Source organism: Musca domestica, unplaced genomic scaffold, assembly GCF_030504385.1.
Source record: "Musca domestica strain aabys unplaced genomic scaffold, Musca_domestica.polishedcontigs.V.1.1 55, whole genome shotgun sequence".
In the NCBI taxonomy this organism is placed as follows: Eukaryota; Metazoa; Arthropoda; class Insecta; order Diptera; family Muscidae; genus Musca; species Musca domestica.
Window position 1 is genome coordinate 5,519,523 of NW_026712355.1, and position 10,742 is coordinate 5,530,264.

General features: G+C 35.1%; 1 protein-coding gene across 2 annotated transcripts; it reads right to left on the bottom strand.

The window, feature by feature from the left end:
* Positions 1-444: 444 nt before the first annotated feature.
* LOC105261827 (putative odorant receptor 85d) lies at positions 445-10,516 on the bottom strand. Of its 2 annotated transcripts, none has more exons than XM_059128552.1 (4): positions 9,576-10,516; positions 7,444-7,645; positions 7,200-7,355; positions 445-559 (listed from the first exon to the last, which is right to left on the bottom strand). In XM_059128552.1, the coding sequence occupies exons 1-4, from the start codon at positions 10,427-10,429 to the stop codon at positions 503-505; spliced, it is 1,269 nt and encodes a 422-aa protein (XP_058984535.1). In that variant the 5' UTR covers positions 10,430-10,516; the 3' UTR covers positions 445-502. The 2 variants fall into 2 exon arrangements, with proteins under 2 accessions (XP_058984535.1, XP_058984534.1); XM_059128551.1 differs by lacking the exon at positions 445-559 and adding an exon at positions 922-1,050 and having other exon boundaries at positions 9,576-10,515.
* Positions 10,517-10,742: the final 226 nt, after the last annotated feature.

The window sequence follows — 10,742 nt, forward strand, 5'->3', positions numbered from 1 at the left end:
TGTTGGCCATGCAATTCAATTTGTTATTTAAATGTAATTAAATGGGTGCTATGTCCAGTCAGACAGTCCACAATCGATAGAAGTAAAGAGAGGGGGAGAGACAGGGGGTGAGAAACATATCCTGAAGGACCTGCCCATTGAAAGACATATAGACATGTGGGTTGGTTGGCAGCTGGATATGATTACTAGTTTTGTTGTATACCTACGTTCTTGTAGTTGTTGTATTGCGTGATATGTTATTTAGAAAATCTAATTTAATTAGAACCGCTGATAATTCTAGCTGCCGATGGATGAGGTGTGTGAATATGTGTAGAATGAATTCCTGTAACCCCGAATCATATTAAATTATTAAACAATCAATCAACGAGCGATTTGAATGACGTTTTGGCATTTTAATAATTTTATTTAAATTTAAAATATTTTTTATTTTACTTTTATGATTGAGGTTGATAAGGACTTGCAATTAATGTCCATTTTTAATATTTTTTTTTACAAAATTCTTCTATTTCGAATACATGGTCCGTAAAAGGGCGAAGAATTTGTAGGAGAGCTGCATCAACTGTAAAGGAGAGATAAGAGAGAGAGAAAATATGGAATTAACTTATAAGGATTTAAAATTGTAAGGTTTTTTTTAAAAGGATCAACAAAGCCATAAATCTGGGATAATATTTTCAATGACTCACAGACACCTAAAGGTGAGCGTTTAAATAAATATTCAAGTATCCACAGACCAACAAATGTGGATTTTTTAATTAATATTTTTGAAGGACCCCACAGATCCCTAAACTTGGTTATTTTAGTAATTATCTTTGAAGGATATTTACATTTTTTTAATTACCCATAGAACCCGAAAAGTGGGTAATTTTAAAAATATTTGTCAAGGACATGTTAATAATTTTATTTAAAGTCAAAATATTTTTTTTTATTTTTATGATTTAAGTTGTTAAGAATTTGCAATTGATGTCCATTTTTAATATTTTTTTACAAAACTCTCTATTTCGAATACATGGTCCGTAGCAGGGCAAAGAATTTGTAGGAGAGCTGCATCAACTGTAACGGAGAGATAAGAGAGAGAGAGAGAGAACATGGAATGAAGTTAGTATTAAACAAGTAAGCAAAGGCTACAGTCGAGCGGGGCCGACCGTTGTATACCCTACAACAGTATAATAAACGATACAGTTTATATATATTTCCAATTTAATTAACGAAATAGTCAGAAGTGCGTCTTTCCTGTGTTTGTGAATTCTCCAAAAAGTCACTGGAATGGACATTTTCGTATTTTGTCTACAAAAGTTGGCAAACTCCTTCACACATTGAATATTTTTGGATGGCCATCCAAAACTGCTTGGCTTTTGCAATGTCCAGTAACCCCCATTGAAATGTGCGTGAGGATCGGGCAATAATTACGACCTCCTGACAATTTTGCAGTTTTTTGGTCCATTTCAACCCCTAAATATATGGCGATCATCTCCAAAAAGAGTAGGCTTCTATTCTGACCCTCATCTTATCTCCATGCAAAATTTCGTAAGGATCGGGCCATAAATGCGATCTGTATATGATGTCCTGATACCCTAACTACTTAGTTTTGTTAGCTGTAGAAAAATTAACAAATGTTTAATTCAAAATGAAAATATGCCAAAAATATGACAAAATTGAAAAAAATATGAGAAAATGTTACAAAATCAATATTTTCATCTTTAGAGAGATATTTTTATGCAATTTTTTTAGACGTTTGTTCTTTCTGAACTGTTGAAATCAGTTCAGCCGTTCTCGACATATAAGATATCTTTCAAGCATATCTTCTTTGATAGACACATATATCGCACATATTTTGCTATATATCCGATTTGATGGATGTTAACATCAATGTAAAGATAAGAAGTAACCTAAAAATGTTGGTTTTTTTGGTTTGATTGGGCCAAAAATTATGTAACACCAAGAAATATTGGTTTCCCACATAGGAAAGTATATATGGATCTTCCTAGCTCGCCGAGCTGAGTCGATCTAGCTATGTATGTCCGTCCGTCCGTCTGTCCGTCTGTCCATGTTAACTTGTAATCACTATACAGGTCGCAATTATGGACCGATCTTCACGAAATTTAGAATGGAGGTGGGGCTAGGGTCAGAATAGAACCCTATTTCTTTTGGAGATGATTGCATACTATTTAGGGGTTGAAATGGACCAAAAACTGAAAAAAATTCCTGATTTTGAAGTTGCTCTACAGGTCGCAATTATAGACCAATCGACACGGAAGTAAGCATAGGGCTAGAGATTAGGGCTGGGCAGAAGCCTTTCAATTTTGGTGGTCATCGGGTAATATTTAGTGGGTGAAATAGGTTACAATATATGTGTTAAATAAAAGTCAAATTTTGCATTAAACAGCGAATATTCTTAATCCCGGCGAAATCACAAACAGACGAACAGGTCAATTCTGACCGTTACGTAGATGCCGATAGTAAATATGTCGGTTATATATAGAGAAAAACATACAATGTATATATAGAAGGAAGGGGATGTTAGCTAGAATGCTTATATCTCCAGAATGGCTAGACCGAATTCGGCAAATTTCGTCAATTCAGATTGCCCTCTTACCATAAAAGTATAAAATCTGAAAAAAACACATAAAAAGATGTCTATAATGATGTTAATATAGATTTTATAGTATTTTGTGACATTTTTTATTTTTTCATATTTTTTATCGCATGCGATTTTTTCAATTTGACTTATAATATTGAATTGTACATTTTGTAATATTTTTTCACTTTACAACACTGGTTGGGGATATTATATGCAGATTGCAATTATCCTCACGAAAAAGGGTAGGGTTAGGCTCAGAATGGCGAGGCCTATTGTTTTCAAAGATGTCCGCAATATATTTAGAGGTTAAAATGGACCAACAACTAAAAATGTTCCTGATTTTGCAGTCGTTATAAAGTTAAGAAATTGAATCCAAAGGAAATCTCGCATGAAGTTAGAGTTTAGGACAGCTGGTAGAATGGACCACTATTTTTGTGTGTAAGAATACCAACATTACTTACAGGCGATATCCGAAATTCACAAAAGGCGAACTTCTGGCTTTTTTATGCTGATTTCGTTGACGAATATAGCCAAATATAGTAGACGAGAAAGAATATAGATGAGTCTAAATTTGGAGATACAGAGGGGCCTCTTGGTTTTGGATATAACCGCAAAATATTAGGGGTTCAAATGAACCAAAAACAGAAAAAAATTCCTGATCACACAATTGTAGCCATTCGACACGCCTGGGAAGAGCGTTATGGACAGGGAAGAATTCCAGCATTTTGGATGACCATTGGATTATATTTAGCTGGAAAATGGACCACAATAACTAACAGCACGAGGGAGTGCATAAATATTGGGCAAATGTCCCTGGTCAAAATGGTAAGGGTAATACCTGGGCAGTGCACCGTGAAATAATTTCAAAACCGAAATCTTCCAAAATGGATTTGGAGATGTTGTAGTGTTGTGGGGTATCACATGGTCGGCCCCGCACGACAATAGCCTTTGCTTACTTGTTATAAATATTTTTCAGGGGCCCATAAAACACAAAAATTGGATGTTTTAATGAATATTTTTCAGAAACCCACCGACAACGAAAATTTTTTTATAAATATTTTTCAAGGACCTACAGGTCTCAAACCAGGATATTTTTAAAATTATTTTTCAAAGTTCTGCAGCCAACCAAATTAACTTTTTAATAACTATTTTCCAAAGACCTGCGGACCTCCAAACTAGGATATTTTAATAAATATTTTCAAGGACATGTTGACCTCTAAACTAAAATATTTTAATAAGTATTTTCAGAACCCACAGACAACTTTATTTGGACATTTAAATACATATTTTTAAAGGACTCACAGACCACCAAATGAGGATGTTTTTATAAACATTTTTCAAGGATCTACAGATATCAAGTGGTCATTCGTTTTAGAAAAAAGATTTCAGGGATCTACCAACCACCAAACTTGGATTTTTTTAATTAATATTTTTCAAAGACCCATGGACCGCTAAAAGTGGATATTATAACAAATATTTTAAAGGACCTACAGATCTCAAAACGGGGATATTCTAAAATATTGGACGCACAAGCAACGAAATTTGGATATTATTATGAATGTCTTTCAAAGACCATCAGAATGTGTATATTTAAAAAAAAAATATTTATTAAAGTTAACAGCCGACTTAACTTGTGTTTTTTAATAAATATTTTCAAGGACACACAAACCCCAAATGTAGGATATTTCAAAAAATATTTTTCAGGACCCCTGACATCTGGATTTGTAGATTTAAATAAGTATTTTTTAAGGACTCACAGACCACGAAATGGGGATATTTTTATACATAGTTTTTAAGGATCTACAGATATCAAAAAGCATTTTTTTAGAAAAGAAATTCAGGGATCTGCAGCCCTCCAAACTTGAATATTTCAATGTGTTTAAGGATTCACAGACCACGTAACGTGGATATTTACAAAATATTTTTCAAAGACCCATGGACTGCTAAATATGGATATTTTAACAAATATTTTTAAAGGACCTACAGATCAAAGTTCCGTAGACTCTTAAACTTGGATATGTTAATAAATGTTTTTAAGGATTCACAGACAAATGTGGCCATTTCATTTAATATTTTTCAAAGACCTATGCACCGCTGAAAGTGGATATTATAACAATTATTTTTAAAGGTCCCACAGACTATGAAACGAGGATATTCTAATAAATAATTTTGAAGTACGACCCGAACAACCAAATTTGAATATTTTAATAAATATTCTTCAAGGACTTGCAGACCAACAAAAGTGGATTTTAATGAATATTTATCAAGGACCTACAGACCTCAAAAGTGTATATTTCTTAAAAAAATATTTTTCAAGGTTCTACAGCCAACCAAACTCGGATGTTTAATAAATATTTTCAAGGAAGTTGGAGCAAATTCGGATAATCCCTTCTCCTTATGTGGAGTAAAATATTTTTTGAAAATGTCGACCTTTTATGGAGGTGGTAGCAGAAGTAGTGGAAAGATAATAATATTACGATATACCAAGTTTGGACCGAATCGGACACTCCCTTCGAGAGTTATCGTGCGCAATAGTCAGCCGGATAGACAGCCTACTTTAAAACCCTTATTTCGTTGAGGCACCTTTTAGCCATATCAAACCCTCTCTAGCCATGTGGTGAGGGTATAAAAAATCAAGGATCTACGGAGTACCCAACTTAGATATTTTAATAAATATTTTTCAAGGACCATAGACCATTTTTTAATAAAAATTTTCAAGGATCTAGAGACTACGAAACGAGGATATATGAAAAACAAGTAAAAAAGCTGCAAGTTCGGCCGGGCCGAACTTTTAATACCCTCCACCATTTTGACAATTTCCAAAAAAAAAAAAAAAATAAAATTTGACAATTTCCAAAAAAAAAAAAAAAAAAAAAAAATAAATAAATAAATAAAATAAAATAAAATCCGTTAAAATTTTTGTTAAAATCTTAAAAATACCGAATGCCTATACGACGACGTGGACCTGCATAGGCAACTTTTGTTATAAGTTATTAGAATATTTAAATGCGAATCTTGAAGAAAAATCTGTTTATAAAGTAGCTAAAATCATCAAAACACCGAATATAGGGGGTACCGTTATATGGGGGCTATACGAAGACGTGGACCTGCACAGACAATTTTCTGGCATGGGCTGAAATATCCATTACGAACTTCACATGCGAAATTTGAAACAATCCCGGTAAATAATGTCGCTAAAATCATCAAAACACCGAATATCGGGGGGTACGGTATATGGGGACTATACGAAGACGTGGACCTACATGGCCCTTTTTCTGTTTTATGCTGCAGTATCTATTAAGAACTTCAAATACCAAATTTGGAACGATTCCGTTAAATAATGTCGCTAAAATCATTAAAATACCGAATATCGGGGGGTACCGTTATATGGGGGGCTATACGAAGACGTGGACCTACACAGATTATTTTCTGTCTTAGGCTGTAGTATCCATTACGAACTTCAAATGCCAAATTTGAAACAATTCCGGTGAATAATGTCGCTAAAATCATCAAAATACCGAATATCGGGATTTAGTGTTATATGGGGGCTATATGATAACTTGGACCTACATGGCCCATTTACGAACTTAACCTGCCTACTGGCAAAATATACACGTGTGCAAAATTTTAGCTTTCTATCTCAATTTGTCAAGATAGCGTGATTACAACAGACAGACGGACAGACAGACGGACAGACAGACAGACACACAGACAGACGGACGGACATGGCTAAACCGTCTTAGAATTTTACGCTGATCAAGAATATATATACTTTGTTGGGTCTGACATGAGTATTTCGAGGAGTTACAAACGGAATGACAAAATTAATATACCCTCCATAGTTGGTGGAGGGTATATCAAGGACCAATAGATCACGAAGTGTGGATATTTTAATGAATATTTTTCAATGCATCTACAGACATAAACAAGTAAGCAAAGGCTATAGTCGTGCGGGGCTGACCAAGTGATACCCCACAACACTACAATATGTTGGAAGCCCCCCTATGTCCAAATCCAGATATAGTTTTAGAAATATTGTCATAGAGCCTTGCCTAAATGTTACGCCAATATTTATGCACTCTGAAGTGTGGTTAGGTATTCAAAACAATTACACACGAAAGTTGTGGTCCATTTTACAGCTAAATAAAATCCAATGGTAATTAAAAATGCTAGACTTTTTCCCTGCCTTAATTCTCAATTCAATTCCGTGTCGATTGGTTTTGAATTGTGACCTGTAGAGCGACTGCATAGTCAGGAAAATTTTAATGTTTTCGATTTAGAGTCGGGCTACAGTTGCGACCTGTAGCGTGATTACAAATTAGCATGGTCAGACACACAGACGGACGGGCAGACATACATAGCTAGATCGACTCAGCTCGGGGAGATAGGAAGATTCATATATAGTTTCCTATATCGGAAACCATTATTTCCAGGTGTTACATAATTTTTGGCCCAATCAAATCATAGTTATTTTTCCAAAAATACGTCGCAAGGACCCATGGACCATTAAAAGTAGATATTTTAGTAAATATTTTCCAAAGACCAACATGTCCACAAAGCGTAAATACTTTAAAAATTATTTATTTTTGAAAAAAAATCTCTAAATTTCCTCCACACTCACCTCCGTCATGGTACTCCTCGACACATTCAAGAATGTGGTTGCCCTCAGTATGACTGGCTTCTGGGAACGAGCAATTATTCCAATTAACATTTTGCGATAACGTAAATCACTATTCAGCCACTCCTGTGAATAGACAGCATGGCCTATTTCCTCACTCTATTCCGAGAGAGAGATAGTTTATGAGCAATTGAATATGGAAATGTAAACTTCACACACACACACATACACACACATGCTCACTCACCTTTATTATCAATTGTTGTCCATAATTGCATATCATTAGAATTTGCACCAACGAACAAAAGAGAAACATAAAGAGCATCACCAGCGTGTCCGCCTCAACGCCAATGGTCATTTGAAAGCCCAGAAAGCACATCACAAAAGACGATGAAATGAAATTGACCAGAAGGCTAACGCCGAAGACTTCGTTCATTAGTGCCGATAGACTGCAAAAGGGGTTTTTTGGGAAGAAAATGTATGCAAAAATTAGGAAAGAACTAGGAATGGGTATTTGGGGAAATGCAGATTATTTGTGAAAGAATTTGTAGGTAAAGGAGGAGTAAGACGTTCCTGTGTTTTTGGGGAGTGGTAAAAATTTTTAAGCTGAAGGCCATCGAATCATAGAAGAAATGTAAAAAAGATCCTTAAATGTATTTCAGTTTTTGAAGACCTGTGAAGAGATTACCCCCCCTATTCGGTATTTTCAACTTTAGATTGTTTATCCTACACAACATTAAGGTCTTTCACTCCAAATTTCAGAACTCCAGCTCCATAGGTTTACCCAAATCCAATTTACAACAAATTTAGTACCGACTAGTACATAAAAATACGAATTTCCAAAAATTTTTACATAACCCAATCCTTGAAAACTGTAATCTTAGTTCCAAATTTCGGAGCTTCAGTCCGGCCGGTTCACACACATCCAAATTGTACCAAATTTAGTACATACCCAAATTCGACACTACAAATTTCCAAGTTTGGTACATATTAGTACGAATTTCCAAAGCTTCCTACACACCCCAATCCTACACTGCAAAGTAATCTCAATTCCAAAGTTCAGCATTCCATTCTTATCGTTTCGTCTAAATAAAAGTGTACCAAATCTAGTACCATATAATACAGATAAGCACGAATTTCAAAAACTCCCTACATAACCCAATCCTATACTCCAACAATAATCTTAATTCTAAATTTCAGGACACTAGCTCTATCGGTTCACCAAAATCGATTTGTACCAAATTTAGTTCTTTTTAGTACATATAAGTTCGAATTTCCAAAACTACCCTCATCATACAGTCGAATAGAAATAATATTTCCAAATTTCAGGAATCCAACTCTGCCGTTTACCCAATATTTAAATTGTACCAAATTTTGTACCATATAGTACAAATTAGTACGAATTTCCAAAACTACCTATATTCCTCAGTCTTAGCATACAATAGTAATTTTATTTCCAAATTTCTGAAGCACTATCGGTTCACCCAAAACGAAATTGTACCAAATTTAGTACAATTTAGTACTTTTCGTGCACATAAGTAAACATTTTGATAACTCCCTCCATATCTCAATGCTACACCCCGCCACTAATTTTAATTTAAAATTTCAAGATTCCAGCTCCATCTGCTCCTCCAAATTCAAATTGTACTAATTTTAGTACCGTTTAGTACTTTTCGTATACGTGAACACTCACACTTCCAAACTACCTCCTTACATCGACTCTACTCCTCTACCTTGATTCCCAGTCCAAATTTCAAGTTTTTAGCCCAACCGTTCACATGATACCAAATATAGTACATTTTAGTACTTTTCGTACACCTATAGTGCAAATTTCAAAAGCTTTTTGGTACATCTACAAATATTTCTACAACTACCTCCATATCCCAATGCTACGCTAAGCCACTATTTTTTTTACCAAATTTTAGGCTGGAATCCTAAATCCATCCGTTCCTCCAAAATCAAATTTTACTAAATTTAGTACCGTTTAGTACATTTCATACACATGAGATCACACACTTCCAAAATTACCTCTTTACATCGACTCAAATCCTCAACCCAGATTTCCATTCCAAATTTCAAGCTTTTAGTTCTAACAACTTTCATGAATCGAAATTATACAAAATATAGTAGATTTTTGTACTTTTATCGTGCGTGTTTCCAAAAAATTCTTCGGTACATCACTCCATCAGTGATAGTAATTTCAAATTTAAGAGTTCTAGCTCTACTGCTGCCTCAAATACAAAGGGTACCATTTTTAGTACTTTTTTATATTTTTCGTACCGTTCTAGTAGGGATTACTAAAAACCTAGCCTTACCTGACCCCTTAGGACTAAGAGTGACCTTTACTTAAAATCATAAAAAATTGGATTTCATACTTACTGTATTACAGCCTGATGATATTTGATATGTTCCCGCAGAAACTTCAAATCGTCCACATGTCGTCCAGTTGGCCTGTACTCCCTCAAACGTTTTGCCAGGAATTCAAAATGCATAATTATTTGCGTGGCTGCCACACACAAAAACAAATCATTGGCCAGTTGGCCAGACATACATGTATGTCCTGCGAAATTTTGCGATACATATAAAATGTAATACGACCAATGGCCCTGCCATTGCCAGGGGACCCAAAAATAATAGGGTAGTGTGCGCGGCACCACGCGCCATTGCAGCCACCATTCATAGATTAAATAACTCACAGCAATGTAGAGATTATAGAACCAAATTAAAATCTCATGGACGATCACAAAGCCCAGGCTTATCAAATTGAAACGCCAAACATATTCCCGTACCTGATAGGCCTTTTGCGCCCGCACATCTTTGGGATAGATATCTTGGATTTCCTTCATCAAAATTGTAAGGACAGGCTTCTTGCGTAGCACACTAATGATTTTAATATCGCCAACAAAAACAAACCCAATGTACGATAGATTCATGGTAGCCTCCACAAAATTATTGCCATTCTTCATGGCCAACAGGACGTACATGATTTCCGAGAAGAGAACAAAATTCATATTCACCATATTCAAAATGAAAATAAATTTCATTAGCTTTTCATAGCGGGCGGAACGCTTGCCATTCTCCTCGTCGTAGGGTATTAAACCAATGGATTTGGCCAAAATATCTGCTTGCAGAAGAAATTTATTTAAGCCAATGCCATTGCTTGCCGCCTTGGGCGCCATTGTTTTGATATTTTGATTTCGTTTTGACGATTTCCGTTGTTGGTGCTGACGCATTTCCAATTGAATTTAAACTGAACAGGAATACCTTGGAGCGATTTTGTGATTATGGTTGTCATTCAAAAATCATGGCGTGCGTGTATCCTTACAAAGCATAACCTCACTCACTTGTACGCTGGTCCACCCATTCGAATGCCAATTAAAATCAGAATTGAAATCATGGAGGTGGTCTTTGGCTGGAATAACTGTTCATTTTTAAATGAATTTTTAATTAAATAATATTTTTTTTGGGGGATGGTGAGGGGTAGGTGGTAGATTTTTTGTTTAATTCGGTAATGATTTAATTCACTGGGCTTCCATTGTAAATATT

Coding starts and splice junctions, on each gene's coding strand:
- LOC105261827 (XM_059128552.1), bottom strand. CDS start 10,429: ATGCGTCAGCACCAACAACGGAAATCGTCAAAACGAAATCAAAATATC. Junction 7,646..9,575: donor TATCATCAGGCTGTAATACA/GTAAGTATGAAA, acceptor CCCCTTTTGCAG/TCTATCGGCACTAATGAACG. Junction 7,356..7,443: donor GACAACAATTGATAATAAAG/GTGAGTGAGCAT, acceptor CTCTCGGAATAG/AGTGAGGAAATAGGCCATGC.